Source organism: Erinaceus europaeus, chromosome 9 (assembly GCF_950295315.1).
Source record: "Erinaceus europaeus chromosome 9, mEriEur2.1, whole genome shotgun sequence".
Classification (NCBI taxonomy): Eukaryota; Metazoa; Chordata; class Mammalia; order Eulipotyphla; family Erinaceidae; genus Erinaceus; species Erinaceus europaeus.
This window is the reverse complement of record NC_080170.1, coordinates 34299137-34318274: the sequence shown is the minus strand read 5'-3', so window position 1 is coordinate 34318274 and position 19138 is coordinate 34299137. Positions and strand designations below refer to the sequence as shown.

General features: G+C 39.8%; 1 protein-coding gene across 1 annotated transcript in view; it reads left to right on the top strand.

The window, feature by feature from the left end:
- GMPS (guanine monophosphate synthase) overlaps positions 1-19138 on the top strand; it is a 44901-nt gene that overhangs the window by 4877 nt on the left and 20886 nt on the right. Inside the window, exons 2-8 of the mRNA XM_007521081.3 lie at positions 4466-4647; positions 8088-8202; positions 10485-10582; positions 13307-13410; positions 15683-15876; positions 16109-16274; positions 17923-18074. Coding sequence (XP_007521143.1) covers positions 4466-4647; positions 8088-8202; positions 10485-10582; positions 13307-13410; positions 15683-15876; positions 16109-16274; positions 17923-18074 — 1011 coding nt within the window. The remainder of the gene's footprint in view (positions 1-4465; positions 4648-8087; positions 8203-10484; positions 10583-13306; positions 13411-15682; positions 15877-16108; positions 16275-17922; positions 18075-19138) is intronic.

The following is a 19138-nucleotide window of genomic DNA, read 5'->3' as shown; positions in this document are numbered from 1 at the left end:
GGGCTTCAATTGTCCTAGGACTCCACATACACTATAGAAGCAGTGCTCTGTTCTCTCAAAATGGATCTTTAGGGCTGGGGAGAGAGCATAGTTCTGCAAGAGTTTCTTTCTTGAAATTTTTATTGGTGGGGATTAATGGTTTACACTAAGTATTGCTGTTGGCACATGCAAAAGACTTATAAGCCTGTGTCTCTGAGGTTCCAACTTCAATTCCTATTTTAAAAAAGTAGGTCTTTTACAAAGATGCTTAATTATGGGAAGCTGTACATAATAAAGTAAGTGAAACGAGCCCTGCTTAGTTCTGGTTTATAGCAGTGCTGGGGATTGAACCTAGAACCTTTTGTGCCACAGGCAGAAAAATCTTTGTACATGACAATCTTTGTACATAACCATACCCCCAACCCCGAAATGGCATTTTACAGAGGGCCTCCTGGAAATCTGAGTAGGCGTCTGTTTTCCTTAGCTTGCCACTTCAGTTTTTCTCTGGAATGTGATGCAGGTACTGTGTTCAGGTTGACTTGGTACCTGTGTCTCTGGCAGTTGTGTACATAACAGTCATAAATTCAAGTGGGGACAGAATTGATTTTGACTTCTAATTTCAGCTTCTATCAGTGTTTTATAACATTTATAAACATTTTCTTTTTATAAAATGTTTGACGTTATAGAAATTTGGGTACGCACCCCAGAAGCTAGTGCAGTAGATAGTAGTAAAGCCTGGGGCGTTTAGGAGTGAAACCCCAAGTTTGATTGCCAGTATTGTATGTGCCAGACTGACGCACTGCTTCTCTTTTTCATAAAGAAACACACAAACTTTGTTTTTTAATCTTTATTTATTTTGAGTAGAGACAGAGAAATTGTGAGGAGAGGGGGAGATAGTGTGGGAGAGAGACAGAGACACCTGTACACCTGCTTCACCACTCATGAAGCTTTCCCCCTGCAGGTGGGGACCAGCGGCTTGAACCCAGATCCTTTCGCACTGTAATGTGTGTACTTAACCAGGTGCGCCACTGCCTGGCCCCAATACACAAACTTTTTAAAATTGAAAACAGTTGGGGATGAGACTCAAGAACTGTAAAAGCATTGAGTTTATTATTATCATTATTATTATTTTATCCTCACTGTGTCATTTTAGAGCTAGAAAGAATCTGTGTTTAGGTTTTCTAACTGGAAAATCCTAGTTTTTCTTTATTTCTTGACTGTTTTGGTTACACATTCAAGGCAGGGATTGTTTCCTTAGTTACAGGAGCTGATAAACGTTATTTAAGATCCTAACATACTGGGCTGTCAGAAAAGTCATGAGGTATTTTTTTTTTCCCCCCCCAGAGCACTGCTCAGCTCTGGCTTATGGTGGTACGAGGGATTGGAGCTTCAGGCATGAGGATCTCTTTGGGTAACCATTATGCTATCTACCCCCGACCCAGTTCTATGTTTATCTGTGCAAAAATCCATCATGACTTCTCCGATAACCCGGTAGTAGCATGTGAGGTGGCACAGCAGACAGAACACCTGACTTCCAAGCAGGAGTCCCAAGTATTACATATGCTAGGCTAATGGCCAGTTCTTCCCCACCCTCTCCATGTAATCAGTAAATTTTGTTTTCTTTTAATCTTTTTTTTTTAAAGATTTTAAAAAATTTATTACCTTTTGTTGCCCTTGTTTTATTGTTGTAGTTATTGTTATTGTCGTTGTTGTTGGAGAGGAGAAATGGAGAGAGGAGGGGAAGACAGAGAGGAGGAGAGAAAGACAGACACCTGCAGACCTGCTTCACTGCTTGTAAAGCGACTCCCCTACAGGTGGGGAGCCAGGGATCCATACACTGGTCCTTGTGCTTCGTGCCACGTGCACTTAACCCTCTGTGCTTCTGCCTAACTCCCGAGGCCCTGAGTTTGATTCCTGGCACTGTATGTGCCTGACTGATGCTCTGGTTCTCTTCCTCCCCTTTATTAATAAATAAATCTTTAAAAGTAATTACCTAGGTGGCTGTGTGAAGGTGCATCTGGTTGAGTGCAAACCAGGAAGTGGGTTTGAGCCTCAACTCCCTATCTGCAGGGGGGATGCTTCATGAGCATGGTGAAGCAGGTCTGTAGCTATTGCTTTTTCTCCCTCCCAATTTCTGTCTGTCCTATCAAATTAAAAAAGAACAAAAAGGAAAAAATGGCTGCCAGGAGTGGTGGATTCATTTTGCAGGCACTTAACTCCAGCAATAGCTCTGGTGGCAATTAAAAAAAAAACAACATACCTCCCCCACCACAAGAGCATAATCAGAATACTATTTAAACTAGCATGTAATCTCTGCAGTTGGTGATTTGAAAAATAACGTTAAATCCACTGACTAAACACACTACAGTAGATGAGAAATTCTCTGGTTATGAAAATATGATTGATGTGTGCTGATCTTGGCTAATGCAGTCTCCTAATCTTCAATAATAACTACAGGTGTTGTTTATTTATATATTTATTTTTAATTAATTAATTATTTTTATACCAGAGCACTGCTCAGTCTTATGGTGTTTGTTGGATTGAATCTGGGACCTTGGAGCCTCAGGCATGAGAATCTGTTTGCATAACCATTATGTTGTCCCCCTCACGGGTCTATTTTTTCCCTTTTGTTACCCTTGTTTTATTGTTGTTGTGGTTATTATTATCATTGTTACTGATATTGTTGTAGTTGGATATGGCAGAGAGAAATTGAGAGAGAAGGGAAAGAGAAAGATAGACACCTGCAGAGCTGCTTCACCACTTGTGAAGCGATCCCCCTGCAGGTGGGGAGCCAGGAGCTTGAACCAGGACCCTTAGGCCAGTCCTTCCGCTTCACGCCATGTGTGCTTAAATTAACCCTCTGCACTATGGCTCTACCCCTTGGCTTTCTTCCTTTAAGCACACAAGCAAACTATTTTATTTTATTTATTTATTTATTTATTATTTTTTTTATATATATATATATTTTAATTTTTTTTAATTTTTTTATTTATTCCCTTTTGTTGCCCTTATTGTTTTATTGTTGTAGTTATTATTGTTGTTGTCATCGTTGTTGGATAGGACAGAGAGAAATGGAGAGAGGAGGGGAAGACAGAGAGGAGGAGAGAAAGACAGACACCTGCAGACCTGCTTCACCGCCTGTGAAGTGACTCCCCTGCAGGTGGGGAGCCGGGGCTCGAACCGGGATCCTTATGCTGGTCCTTGTGCTTTGCGCCACCTGCGCTTAACCCGCTGCGCTACAGCCCGACTCCCCAAGCAAACTATTTTATATTAGTGTCACCAGTAATGGAGTTTAAAGTGACATTGTGACTTCTTCGGGGGAGGTATGAAAACACTAGTGGAAAATTACTGACCCCAAGTGTATATTTGAAATCTAATCACAAGGTAGCAAACAGATCCTGCCTGTATGACATTCAGTGAGAAGCTGGTGTGCACTTTTTTTTTAAATGGGGTTAATGGTTTACAGTACAGTCATTGACATTTAGACATGACCCCTCATCTCCCCAAGATAGGATCCAGGAGACACTTGTTCTTCTGTTTGGTCTACACTTTTAAAGCATCAATATTATTGTCCATAAAGATCACAAAATGGTGGAGTTTCAGATTAAAGGAAATAGTTACATGACAGCGCATGCTAGTGTGTGGTTCCTAGATAGGATTCTGGAATTTTCAAAAATAACAGAAAGGACATGATTTTAGAGAAATTTGTATTAGATGTTAATAAATGTTAAGCTTCTTGAGTGATAGAAGTAATGTTATAAAGAGAATGTTACTACTTTGTAGGCAGTCACACTGAAAAGTTTTTTTGGGAGTGAAATACAGACTTTAGCTTTTCTTTTTTTCAATTTTAACTTTCTAGTCATTTAGTGACTTTCCTTTTTTTCTTTTACTTTTGTCTTTTCAAGATTTTATAAGTACAGTAGATTTTTCTATAGCATTAAACTATTTTGTTACAGCTGGGTGGTATGATCACCCTTAATGCACAGATGCTTATACATAAAGTGATTGTCATAATAAGTAGTATCTGGGGGCCGGGTGGTGGCACACCTGGTTGAGTGTACATATTACAGTGCACAAGCCCCTGGTCCCCACCTGCAGGAGGAAAGCTTTGCGAGTGGTGAAGCAGTGCTGCAGGTGTCTGTCTGTCTGTCTGTCTGTCTATCTATCTATCTATCTATCTATCTCCCTTCCTCCTCTCAATTTCTGGCTGTCTCTATCCAATAAATAAAGATAATAAGTAGTAATAAGTTTTTAAATAAAAACAATAAGTAGTATATATATATATATATATGTATATATGAGTGCTTTTAAGGTAACTCTAATTTTCTTTTTTTTTAATTTTTATTTATTTTTTTATTTATTTTTTATTTAAGAAAGGATAAATTAACAAAACCATAGGGTAGGAGGGGTACAACTCCACACAATTTCCACCACCCGGTAACTCTAATTTTCATAATTAAGAAGACCTCTGTGTTATTATTTACAGCTGGAGAGTGCAGGGGGGGACCTGAAAGATGGTCACCACCACTATGAAGGAGCTGTTGTCATTCTGGATGCTGGTGCCCAGTATGGGAAAGTCATCGACCGGAGAGTGAGGGAACTGTTTGTGCAGTCGGAAATCTTCCCCTTGGAGACTCCAGCATTTGCCATCAAAGAGCAAGGATTCCGGTAGGCTTTTCACTTCAGCTTTCTTACTATGTGCTCTTAACCTCATGTGCTCTTAACCTCATGTGCTATCACCCTCACTTCAGCATTCTTGAGTATGAGATGGCTTATTATTAATCTGTTTAGGGACTGAATATTTTAATGGAAATAAGATAAGGAATGGTCTTATAAGAAATTTCCTATTAAGAAAATTTGTTTTAGTTAAAAAAGTCAACTTTTATTGCACAGTTACCAGTACTTATCATTTGAATGTTAGAATATTTTATTATGTTTTATAGGATTTCTGGGTCAGAGTTTGATCTAGTTAATGTGGTAAAACTGTCATTCATCCTAAACCATTGATCAGAATAATATGCAGTGATCTGAATAACCAAATGGTAAGAGATCTCAGGCAGCAATGAGTCTTTTGCTTTCTTTTTTCTTCCTTCCTTCCTTCCTTTCTTTCCCATTCATTCATTCATTCATTCATTCATTCATTTTTAACCAGAGCATTGCTCGGCTGGTGTGGGAAATTGGACCTGGGACTTTGGAGTCTCAAGCATGAGAGTCTTTTTGCATAACCATTAAGCTGTCTCCCCACCCACACCTCACCTTGAGTCTTTTTCTTTTTAATTCTTTTTTTTTTTTTTTTTTTAGAATTTATTTATTCATGTGAAAGGAGAGAGAGAGAAAGAACCAGACATCACTCTGGTACATGTGCTGCCAGGGATTGAACTTGGGACCTCATGGTTGAAAATATAATGCTTTATCCAGTGCGCCACTTCCCAGACCATAATTTTTTAAGAATTTATATATTTAACCATGAGAAAGAGAGGGGAGAGAAGGAACCAGACATCACTCTGGTACATGTGCTGCCAGGGATTGAATTTAGGGCCTCATGCTTTATCCACTGCGCTACCTCCCGGACCACAAGTCTTACTTTCTATACCAAGAGACTAGTTTCTAAAGTATGAAGATGAATTTAGGGCTGATTCCATGGTTTGTACTCAAAATAGCACCTACATTACATATATATACATATATATACATATATATATATATATATATATATATATATATGTAATTTAAAAAAAAATTTATTTATTGGATAGAGAGAGAAATCAGGGAGGGAGAGTAAGGATGAGAAAGAGACCTGCTTCATTACTCGTGAAGCTTTCTCCCTGCAGGTGGGTCCAGGGGCTTGAACCTGGGTCCTTATGCAGTGTAACGTGCTCACCTAGGTGCGCCACCACCTGGCCATATAATTTCTTTAACTGCTGCTTGTTAATGCTGTTTTCTCATGGAGCTGATCCCTTTCCCCCCTTCTTTACTGGTGGTCTCCAGCAGCTGTAGTTGATGTTCTGAATTGCTCGTTTAACCTTAGTATCATGTTTCTTCCAGGATTTGTTGTGTGTAGTTTCCTTTTCTTTTTCCTTTTCTCTAAACCTCTCCCTTACCATCCCACCCTCCCCACTTCTTTACCAGAACACTGCTCAGCTCTAGCTTATTTATGGTGGTGCTGGGGATTGAGTCTGGGTCCATTGATACCTCAAACATACAAGTTTCTTTACATAGCCATAGGCTATCTCCCCAGCCCAGTTTTTCTTTTAATGTGATTCCCCCCCTCCATTAAAAATATGCTTAACTTAAAAAAAAATTTTTTTTATTTATTCCCTTTTGTTGCCCTTGTTGTTTTATTATTGTTGTTATTGATGTTGTTGTTGTTGGATAGGACAGAGAGAAATGGAGAGAGGAGGGAAGACAGAGGGGAAGAGAAAGACAGACACCTACAGACCAGCTTCACTGCTTGTGAAGTGATGCCCCAGCAGGTGGGAAGCCGGGGGCTTGAACCAGGATCCTTACCCTGGTCCTTGCACTTTGCGCCACGTGTGCTTAACCCGCTGCGCTACTGTCCAACTCCCAGAAATATGCTTAACTTTTGATGACTTCATAGCAAGTAGGTTGTCTCCAGTGATCCTTGTTTCTGTAGCAGAGTGAATTGGAAGTCAGAAAAGCCAGATCTAAGTTTAATTCTGTTATTAGTCCTAGGATACAGGTCAAAGACACTTTTTTTTTGTTTGTTTATTTATACCAGAGCGCTGCTCAGCTTTGGTTTATGGTGGTGCAGGGGATTGAACCTGGGACTTTGAAGCCTCAGACATGAGAGTCTCTTTGCATAACCATTGTGCTATCTACTGCCCGCAGCTATTTATTTTAAATTGTAGAATTTTATAGTAAGAGAACCATTGAGTCTATCCAATTCTGTGGTCTTGATTACCATTTAGAACCCATTTAGAGGAATCAAAAAACAAATCTGAATGACTGCCTGTCAGATCTAAGCACCTTCATTCTTCTGATGCCAAACTAGTTCCCAGACTAAGTTTTTGGAATGGGATAGCTAAATCCTTGGCAGTCAGTATCTAAAGTAATTGTTTTCCCTATCACCTGGTCATGACATTTCATGGATCCTCCTTTGCTTGGAGTTTCCTCTCTGCTAAGGAGAACAGGGAACTATGCAATACGATGACTTTTGCTATTTAATTCTTTCTGTCGAGTTGTCTACTTAACCACTAGTTTTCTAGAGCAACTATTAGTTTTATAATACATGAGACATCTTTCTTTTTTGAGGGGAGGGGAAGGTAGAGAGGGAGAGAGGCAGACACCTGCAGCCCTGCTTCACCATTTGCAAAGCTTTCCTCCTGCAGGTGGGGGCCGGGGCCTTGAACCTGTGTCCTTGAGCTCTGTGACACGTGCACTCAACCAGATGCGCCACCACCGAGCCCCTCATGAGACATCTTAAACCTACTGATTTTTAGAATCTTGATCTGCCTAGCATATAAAATTGGCACCTGGAATGACTTAGGGCTTACTGCTTGTACTTGTAAGTTTGCTTCAAATGATAGGACAGAACTAGAAGACACAGCTCTTCTCAAGACTTATTGTAAAGAATTTTCATAATTGGTTTAAGTACTATTTGAGTTTTATCCTTGATAAGCTCATTTGTTTTCTTTTTAATAGTATTAAGGCACTCATAACCTCCAATTGCGTAGCAGATTAATGAGAGATACTGGGCATTACTCCCATGGTGGCTGTCCTTTATTAAACCAAATGTGACACTGAGATGCTGGAGCTCTTGATGGATTAAGTATATTTCATAAAGATGACCCACTACTACTAGAGTAGGTTACCTTCTCTCTTTGGCTGGAGATAGGTCAACAAACAAAATGCCTACCATACTTCATGTTTCCAACACAAAGTTCAAAGACTGGGGCTTTTGGAATCACATGCATTATGGTTTTTTATTTGTTTATTACTATTCTATCTTATCTGGAAAGGATAAAGGGTCTGTCAGGAGCAGTAGAATCAAGCAGTCATGATGCCCTAGTGACAATCATTCAGCAATCAGAAGTTCTTTGCTGACTTTTTTTTTCTTACTTCACTGATTCTTTCCCCTAAATCCACAGTGCCATTATCATCTCCGGAGGGCCGAATTCCGTGTATGCAGAAGATGCTCCCTGGTTTGATCCAGCAATATTCACTATCGGCAAGCCTGTTCTTGGAATATGCTATGGCATGCAGGTATGAATGTGAATGCTTCAAGAGTTGACTTAATTTTACTCTGATTCCCACTACATTAATATTTTCTTTTTGGGGGTGGGTGTTTAGGTTATTTAGTTGGGTGAGGTGATTGTGGATGTGTGGCACCACCTTTCTTGAATTACTAAGCTAGGCTAAAATGTTGATCTGAGTGGCAATCTTTTTTTAGAAAGAAACATTACTACATATAATAAAACATCTGTTTTAAAAAAGCCCACATCCGGGGGCCAGGTGGTGGTGCAGCGGGTTAAGTGCACTTAGTACGAAGCATAAGGACCTGCAGAAGGATCTGGGTTTGAGCCCCCAGCTCCCCACCTGCGGGGGGGGGGGGTCACTCTGAGAGTGATGAAGCAGGTCTGCAGGTATCTCTTTGTCTTCCCCTCCTCTCTCAATTTCTCTCTGTCCTATCCAACAACAACAACAAACAACAATGGGGAAAAATAGCTGCCAGGAGCAGTGGATTCATGTTGCAGGCACTGAGCCCCAGTAATAACCCTGGAGGCAAAAAGGAAAAAAAAAGTCAACATCCAGATTCACAGTTGTAGAAATAATAAAGTTCCTGTCCATTTTTACCCAGTTACCTTGCTGACATTTTTAGCCATTTGAGAGTAAATTGTGGACTTGATGTTCTATCAACTTGAGCTTCGTAATTACTAGGACTCTGTCTTACAGAGTCACAGTACAGCTATCAGAAACACATCAATTCAATGTTATTATCTAACTCCCAGGCTATATTCAGTTTCACTCTCTCATTAATGTCACTTCTAAGTCTGTGATCCATCCATGGATAATACTTAGATCTTTCCTCTTTTGTCTCCTTTAGTGTGGAATAAAATTTTTTTTCTTTTTTTAAAATATTTTATTTATTTATTCCCTTTTGTTGTCCTTGTTTTATTGTTGTAGTTATTATTGTTGTTGGATAGAACAAAGAGAAATGGAGAGAGGAGGGGAAGAGAAAGATAGACACCTGCAGACCTGTTTCACCGCCTGTGAAGCGACTTCCCTGCAGGTGGGGAGCCGGGGGCTCAAACCAGGATCCTAATGCTGATCCTTGCTCTTGGCACCATGTGTGCTTAACCCGCTATGCTACCGCCCAACTCCTGGAATAAGAATTTATTATGGAATAGACATGCCTAGATTACTACGTAATGCAGATTCTTGTTTGTGAAACTCTTATGTGCATGTACTTGATGTTGGAAAGTCTGGACATACATGCTAACAGAGAGAAGGACTGACTCTTGGAAAAGGAGGGCTAGACTGAAAAGGCCATTTTAAAATAAATGGCATCTGTGAAATTTTAACTGTCAGCTTAATTGGAAGACCAGATTTTTTTTTTTTTACTTTCTTGTTTATCCTATCTTCACAACACAGCTTTTTCTACATCCTTTCAAGACTGTTCCTTTGGGGACAGCAATTAAAACAGCTTGCAGGAATTTAAACCTGTTTACTTTTTTAAAATATTTTTATTTTATTTTATTTGCCTCCAGGGTTATCACTGGGGCTCAGTGCCTGCACCACAGATCCCCTGCTTCTGGAGACTATTTTTTTCCCTTTTTGTTGCCCTTGATTTTTTTAAACCTGTCTAGTTTTTTTTTTTTTTTTCATTTTCCCTTTTGTTGCCCTTATTGTTTTTTTATTATTGTTATTGATGTCATCATCATTGTTGGATAGGACAGAGAGAAATGGAGGGGGAGGGGGAAGATAAAGAGGGGGAGAGGAAGAGACACTTGCAGACCTGCTACACCACCTGTGAAGTGACTCCCCTGCTGGTGGGGAGCCAGGTCTCGAACCGGGATCCTTACATCGGTCCTTGGCTTTGTGCCACTTGCTCTTAACCCGCTGCACTACTGCCCAAAAAACCTGACCAGTTTGAATACCACAGATCTTCTGGTTGTCTGCTGTGAGCTCAGTGTACCTTTTAAAATCCTTTTAAATTAAATTGAGATGTAAGTATTAAAGACATCTCCATTTATTTTAAAATAAGATGAATTAATTATAAAGTATACTAAGTGGAAAATGTGTTAGTGTTTAACAGAAATTAACCTCAGGTTCAATTTTGAATCTAGATTTGTTTTATTACTATGCTGCTTAATAAGTGTATAGTTAAAATAATATCATGTTATCTGTATTTATTCAGCTCACCTTATTTTTAGATATAATAGATATTCTTATAACAAGGACTAGAAAATGATTAAATTAGCATAAGGAAATGGATGGGTAGTTTCCTTTTTATATCAACATCAATTTGTTTTCCCTTTGAACAGATGATGAATAAGGTATTTGGTGGTACAGTGGACAAAAAAAGTGTCAGAGAAGATGGAGTCTTCAGTATTACTGTGGATAACACATGCTCGCTGTTCAGGTATAGCAGACTCACAAAAGCAAAATTGGGAGCAGGTAGCCTAATTTAAGGTTGGGACTGTTCTGCTTGTACTTCTCTTTGGCACTGCATGCTGATTGCTAGCCATTGCAATTTTCTCAATCAGCTGTTGGAATGTGAGCCTAAACATGAATGTGCAGGTATGGCAGATGGAGAGCATTTAAATGATCCTGCAGCTACCCACCTGCATTTTTACGTACCACCATGTTCTTGTTGGGCACTCTGCAAGCATCCTGTTTTGTTGGACTCATTACTAAATAGGTGTTGTATTTTCCCCTGTGACACTTTCTCTGGAACTGTACTCAGTGGACTATCTTTTTAACTCAGTAGACTGACTGATTTTATTGCTAGGTGATGATAGGCATTATGATTCTAATCTTTAAGTGAGCTTTTTCCTGGCTTCCTATAGTCATTTATCTTTTGTTTTCTGTGGGGAAAAATGTCACTGATAATCATGGAGATAGCAAAGTGGTAATGCAAAAGGTTTTCAAGTATGAAGCTTCAAGGTCTCCAGTTCAGTCCCTGATTACCCCCTCCCCCACATCATAAGCTAGTGTTGAACAATGCTTTTGTTAAACAAAAATGCCTCTAAGTTTTTATTCAATTTTTCCAAAAGATTAAATAAATGAATAAATAAAGTATTGTGTTGTGCCACAGTGAAAGACTGCAGGGAAGGGGCGTTCAGGTCCTGGAGCACAGTGGTGGAGGAAGACCTAGGTGGCAGGTCAGAGTGTTTTGCGGAAAACAGAAATTTTACACTTGTACTGTAAACCACTAATTCCCCCAATAAGATAACAGCAACAACAAAACCTGACATTTTAATCATTTGTTTATTTGTATATTTTTTTCCATTTTCTGTTAAGATTCATCTTGGTAAACTATTAATAGTTTCTCTTTTCAATCTAAGTTTTACTTTTGTTTTAAATGCACATTAAGCAACATTAAACCATATTAAGTGCATTCAGTGTAAAAATGTGGCCTGATATCAACTAATGAGCATGTGATTTTTAGTGTAGTTTCTTTTTTTTTTAAAAAAAAATTTATTTTATTTATTTATTCCCTTTTGTTGCCCTTGTTGTTTTATTATTGTTGTCGTTGTTGGATAGGACAGAGAGAAATGGAGAGAGGAGGGGGAAGACAGAGAGAGGGAGAGAAAGATAGACACCTGCAGACCTGCGTTACGGCTTGTGAAGCAACTCCCCTGCAGGTGGGGAGTTGGGGCTTGAACCGGGATCCTTACTCCAGTCCATGTGCTTTGCGCCACCTGCACGTAACCCCACTGCGCTACAGCCCAACTCCCAGTGTAGTTTCTTTTAACTTTAACTACTTTTAGTTGCAGATTTATTTGTTTACTAGTATTTTCAGGCTCTATTGACTTTTAAAATGATTCTCAAAAGTTTTTTTTAATATAAGGTTTTTATTTAGAGCTTGGGTGGCAACACACCTGGTTGAGTACAGTTGTTAGAATATGTAGGGACTCACATTCAAGCACCCCCCCCCCATATCACAACCTGTGGTGGGGGGAGCCTTACAAGCAGTGAAGCAGTGCTGTTCTTTCTCTCTGTCAGTTCCTCTCATCTTCTAGATAAAAAGAAGGAAGTGGGGGTAGTAGGCCACCAGGCATGATGGATTCGGCATGCAGGCACAGAGCCCCAACAATTACCCTGGTGGGGAGAAAATTATTGTTTGTGGAGGAAGAGGACCAGAGCATCAATCACTCTTGGCACATGCAGTGCTTGAGGTTGAACTTTGGACTTCTTACTTGAGAATGCTTTACCCACTGGGCCGCTTCCTGGGTCACTAAGTTAACTGTAATGAATAGTTCTACAATTTGGATAGAGACGGCCAGAAATTGAGAGGGAAGGGGGTGGTAGAGAGAGGGAAAGAGACAGAGAGACAGACCTGTAGCACTGCACTCTCAAAGCTCTCCCCTTGCCAGGTGGGGATCAGGGGCTTAAACCCAGTCCTTGCACATTCTACCCTGTGCACTCAACCAGGTCAGGTGCACCACCACCTGGCTCCTATACTGTCTTCAGTTAGTATGAAAAATTACAGAGTTTTACCTAACTCCTTTAAGATTGCTTTTTTAAAAAATTTTTTATTGAAGAAATGTTGATTTACAAGATTGTTGTTGTCAGGGTTCTTTTCCCAAGATACAAAAATTACTTTGTAGTTTCTTGAAATTATTCATTATCTGTATGAGCTTATATACCGACTTTATATGTTTGTCTCAGTTTTTATGGGTTTCCACTTGTGGGATTTACTCCTCTTCTATTGACTTTACTTCAACTGGGTATAATAAATTTAAATTCTGACTACTGTAAAATTAAAATATTTTGATCTACACATATAGCAAAGTAGTATTATAAAATCAAAGAACAAGCTTCCAGCTATAAATTGAGTAAGTTTTGGGATTTATGTACAACATGGTGAATGTAGTTTTGACACTATATATGTGAAAGTTGCTAAGATTGGCTCTTAAAATGTTCTTACCACACACACAAGACAGCCATGTCTGGGGATTGATGTGCTATCTAACCTTGTTGTGGTAGCTATTTCATAAAATGTATTAAATTACCACTGTACACTTTAAACTCATGCATTATTATATGTCAGCTTTATCTCAGAGAGATCTTTCTTATAAAGCAAGCACATAAGTTCGTCTTTAAAGTATTTGTGTATTGTGTTTTTTTTGTGTGTGTATAGGGGCCTTCAGAAGGAAGAGATTGTTTTGCTGACCCATGGAGACAGTGTAGACAAAGTTGCGGATGGATTCAAGGTTGTGGCACGTTCTGGAAACATTGTGGCAGGTGAAAATTCTCAAATTTTTGCAGATTAAAAAAAATTTTTTTAAAAATATTTATTTATTTTCCCTTTTTGTTGCCCTTGTTGTTTCACATTGTTGTGGTTATTGATGTTGTTGTTGTTGGATAGGACAGAGAGAAATGGAGAGAGGAGGGCAAGACGGGGAGAGAAAGACAGACACCTGCAAACTGCTTCACCGCTTGTGAAGTGACTCTCCTGCAGGTGGGGAGCTGGGGACTCGAACCAGGATCCATACACTGGACCTTGTGCTTTGTGTCACGTGCACTTAAACCGCTGCACCACTGCCCAACTCCCATAAATTTTTGCAGATTTTAGCAAATCGTATAGGACCAGTAAGGTATTTCACCCAGGAGGGTGTCTGCTTTGCCATGTTTGTGCCCCAGGTGTGAGTCTGGGCCCCACTATACCTCAAAGTTACCCGAGTCTTAAACATATTTTTCCCTGTGAGATTTATTTGGTTGGTTATTTATTTATTTATTTACAAAATGGAAATATTGACAAGACCATAGGATAAGAGGGGTACAATTCCATATAATTCCCACCACCAGAACTCCATATCCACCCTCCCCACCCCCCGAAAGCTCTCCTCTTCTTTGTCCCTCTGGGAGTATGGACCCAGGATCATTATGGGGTGCAGCAGGTGGGAGGTCTGATTTCTATAATTCCTTCCATTTGTCTGTTTTCATTCCCACCAGGGTTATGGCTGCTGCCCTATGGCAGCACTAAGAATCCACTGCTCCTGGTGGCCATTGTTTCCTTATCCCTCCCTCCCTCCTCCCCTTCTCTATTAGATAGATAAGACAAGAAATTGAGATGGGAGAGGGGGAGAGAGATAGATAGGCACCTGCAGACACCTGCTTCACTCATGAGTCTTCCTCCCTGCAGGTGGGGAGTGGAGCTTGAACCCGGGTCCTTGTGCATGGTAATGTGTGCACTCAACTGGGTGCACCGCTGTTGGGCCCAATTTTTCATTTTTAGGAATGTCATAAACACCAATCATTAATTTATGAAGAGGATTTAATTTTGGGGGAATTATCCAGAAATTATTTAATAGTCTGCTCTGAGATCCATTTCTAAATGTTTATCCTAGTACAGATAATTTACACATAAAACCAGCTACTTTTCAGGAAAAACTGAACCACCATTCTAGCTTACTTAGTTGGTAATTATTTTTTTTCTACCAGAGCACTGCTCAGCTCTGGCTTATGGTGATATGGGGGATTGAACCTGGAACTTTGGAGCCTCGGGCATGAGGGTCTCTTTGCATAACCATTATGCTATCTACCCCCATAATTGTGCTTTTTATAGTCTGCCTTAGGTATATGTGTGTGTGTATCTTAGATGTTTTCAGAGCAGCAAATGAAGCACTTTGGACATTACTCTGAACCATAGTAAGACTTTGTATGTCAGATCCAGTTGTAGACTTTTTACATATTTATAAATTATTGGGAATTAAGTGGGGGGCTTTTGGTGCCTGTGTGACTTTACTGCTCCTTGCAGATTCCCTCTTTGATTTTCCTTCTTTGATATCAGAGAGAGAGAGAGAGAGAGAGAGAGAGAGAGAATGAATGAATGTAGAGACAGTAGAAAAGACACCATAGTACCACGCTCCCACCTGAGAAGCTTCCCCTTTGCATGGCAGCCCCGTGTAGTAGCTTGCCACTTAAAACCAGGTCCTTCTGTGTGGTCAAGGGTATGCTCAACTGGGAGACCTATCAACTGGCTTCTAAAAAGGACTTTCTACATCATTATTACTAGGGTCAGTGTTTATCGCTAATGAAATTTCCATCACTTGACCTTTTAGAGAATGTTTGCCAGCTCATGATCTAAAGCCAGTTTTCTTTATTTTTTTAGGAAGAAGGACTAGTTTCCTGGCAATTTGTGACTTTAACTTGCTTATTTGACCAGCTTATAAATAATCATGAATGTAAAGTACAAGAATAATTTCTGATAAAGTTCTATATATGAGGGATTCTTATTTATTTATTTATTTATTTATTTTTTGTCTGGGAAACTCTACAATGAAGCTTTCAAGGATAGTTTTTCAGGGCTGGTGAGTTAGCATAGTGGTTATCAAAAGATCTTAATGCCCGAGATTCTGAGGATTCAGGTGCAGTGGGAAAGAAAAGAAAAGAAATAAAATTATATCAAAGATAAGTTTTTAGGCTATAGAATTCTAGGTTGGTTTGAATTCTAAGATTGGGTTAAAATTGTCCAGAAGAAAGTTTATAAATTTCTGATATTTCTTCCATAAAGGCATAGCAAATGAATCTAAGAAATTGTATGGAGCACAGTTCCACCCTGAAGTTGGCCTGACAGAAAATGGAAAGGTCATTCTGAAGAACTTCCTCTATGATATAGCGGGGTGCAGCGGGACTTTCACTGTGCAGAACAGAGAACTCCAGTGCATTCGAGAAATCAAAGAGCAAGTGGGCACCTCCAAAGTCTTGGTAAGTGGCTCATGCCTCATTCTATTCATGACAGTGATGCGGGGACTCAGCTGGCTCCCTCCACAGCCCTTTACTGCTGAGTAGGTGATCCTGAGCTTTGTGAACTGTGTCCCCCTGGGTACTTTTTTAGTTACTATGCTTCACTTTGTCCTTAGATTATGACTTGAACTGTTCTTTATGTTCTGTTCACGTACTCTTCTCAGTCTGAGTTTTCTTTTTCTGTCCTATACAGGTATTACTCAGTGGTGGAGTGGACTCCACTGTTTGTACAGCTCTGCTGAATCATGCTCTGAACCAAGATCAGGTCATTGCAGTGCACATTGACAATGGCTTTATGAGGAAACGTGAAAGCCAGTCTGTAGAGGAGGCCCTCAAAAAGCTTGGCATTCAGGTCAAAGGTATTGAAGACCCTAGACAAGTCAGCACTTGGTCAGTCTAACTTTGTGAGCATGGAACCTCAACCAAGTCCAGTTATCCCAGTGAGCTTACCACTAAAAAATGTTGTTGTGGACTTTTTTCCTTTTACATTTTAACTATTTCTGTTTCAAGAGGGGGCATCAAATAAGATATTGCAATGACTTGATAGTATTTCCTTTTGTCTTCCTACTCTAACTTGATGTCTAATGGATGATATTAAGAGTGGCCTTGGGTATTGCAGAATTAAGCTAAGATAAATGGTTGAGTCTGGGGGTAGAGTGAGTCAAGGTTTAATGGTCTGTATGTGGTTTGCAGTTGATTGTGTCTGCCATTAAATTCCCATTAGGCATCTAAGTATTAACTTGTGATTTACTAAAAGCTCTCCAGATTGTAAAACTTTCAGCCCCACAAAACCTACATCCGTTCCTGCTAACTGACAGTTGGATGGAGGACTCCAAAATCTTGGAATGAGGGTGAGAGAAGGAAGCCAACACAAAGTAAAACTTGGAAAGGCCAAGGAATTGAGTAGTGGTTTCCCTGTGCTCGTGGTTCTCTGGGTGAGCCTAAAATAGATCAGTTGAAAATCTTTGAAATAGACTTCTGTAATGCAGGGGAAAAGTGCTGCTTCCCCTCCTATTCAGAAGATTCTGGACTTACTCTTTAGAGAAGCTAAATGAGAGTTTTTGAACTTAGGCATATCAACAGCAGATGTTGTTGAGGAAAGTGAACGTGAGATTCCACATTACTAGCAGAAAGAGTAAGTAAAAGGGAGTCGGGCCCTAGTGCAGTGGGTTAAGCGCATGTGGTCATGTGGTCATGTGGTGCAAAGCGCAAGGATCGGTATAAGGATCCTGGTTTGAGCCCCCAACTCCCCACCTGCAGGGGAGTCGCTTCACAAGTAGAGAAGCAGGTCTCAGTTGTCTGTCTTTCTCTCCCCCTCTGTCTTCCCCATCTCTCTCCATTTCTCTCTGTCCTATCCAACATGGACGACAACAATAATAACTACAACAATAAAACAACAAGGGTAACAAAAAGGAATCAATCAGTAAATAAATTTTCTTTAAAAAGAGTAAGTTAAAAATCTAAAAAATGAATCCCTTACTTTGTTCAACTAAAAGACTGCTGATGGGCAGGAGATTGGAATAGCTTTCTGGAATACTTGACCAATTTAGAGACCTACAGATACCCTGTGAAACCTCCAGCTGTCTTGGCATCTTATAGTGAGTCCCATTTGTTTGGCCTTATACTGAATAGAAATCTTAATTTTTAAAGCCCAAGGATTTATTCACTGTGCCACCTCCTTGATCATGACTATACGTCAGGCCACTATGTTTGAACCCTTGCTCTCTTATTCGTTGGCACCTTGTCACTGTAGCTTTGCTTGTGAAAAATATAGCCAGCATAGCTGTTCTGTCATGGTTGTTGCTTAGGAAAGCCCACTGATACCCAGAGGAACAGAGTGAGTGCCTGCATCTCCACTCCATCAATCATGGTTTATTGGGTAGTTCTGAAAGAGGTAGGAAGATTATGGGGCAATTAAATGATCCATCTAGGGTTTTCTTTCTCTTCTTTGATCTGTGTTTTCTTTAAAACCTTCTGTTAGTTTCAACACCTGTCTCTCCTCCCCAGTGATAAATGCTGCTCATTCTTTCTATAATGGAACAACAACCTTACCCATATCAGATGAAGACAGAACTCCACGAAAAAGGATCAGCAAAACGTTAAATATGACTACCAGCCCTGAGGAGAAAAGGAAAATCATTGGGGATACATTTGTTAAGGTACCTTCTCAGTAGCTGCAATGTGTACTTCTCTTGATAGGAATTTTAGTGTTTGTTTCTCTTTAACCATTATATCAGATAACCAGATTTGCTGAGCGATTTTCATTGATTGTCTGGCTAGGTGTTTTACTGTACGTTGCTCTTTTACTGATGAGTAAAGACAGTTTTGTGTTACTAGAAACACATACCAATATTTTAGCAATTAGAAACAGGTATTTTTTTTTTTAAAGATTTTCTTTTTTTAATTTTTTTAAAAATATTTATTTTATTTATTCCCTTTTGTTGCCCTTGTTGTTTTATTGTTGTAGTTATTGTTGTTGTTGTCGTTGTTAGATAGGACAGAGAGAAATGGAGAGAGGAGGGGAAGATAGAGAGGAGGAGAGAAAGATAGACACCTGCAGACCTGCTTCACCGTCTGTGAAGCGACTCCCCTGCAGGTGGGGAGCCAGGGTTCGAACCGGGATCCTTATGCTGGTCCTTGTGCTTTGGGCCACCTGCACTTAACCCGCTGCGCTACAGCCCGACTCCCTGTATTTTTCTAGTAGGACTTACTATATATATGGAGTGAGAGGGACAGGGAGAGAGAGAGAGTGACTTCATCCATAGAGAGGAACCAAACTAAGGAAAACAAGCAATATCCAGTGAGGACAATTGTTGTATATGGACTCATACTGCAGAACTGAGGGCAGTGGGAGGATGGGGCTGCAAGGATGAGGGTTTCCAGTGGACTTGAGTGAAGGGATATTAGTGTTTTGGCGGTGGGTGTAATCTGTATTGAAGAGGCGTGAAACTGTACTTCAGAGCAGTACAGTCTTACAAACTGTGGTTAACTGAAAAACAAAAAGAGCAAGTATTTTCAGTTGATATTAGAATTTAGTTCTCTGGGTATTTGTTTCATTAGCTAGATTTTAGGTTGCTGAAAGGAATGTTTGCACACCTTTTTCAAATGTTAAAGCACAGTCCTCTGGAATTTACTTCAAAGATTACTGATTTCATATTCTGGTCAATATTGTTATAGAACTCAGAGAAATTTAACTGAAGGTATGTCATCATTGTTGTTAAAG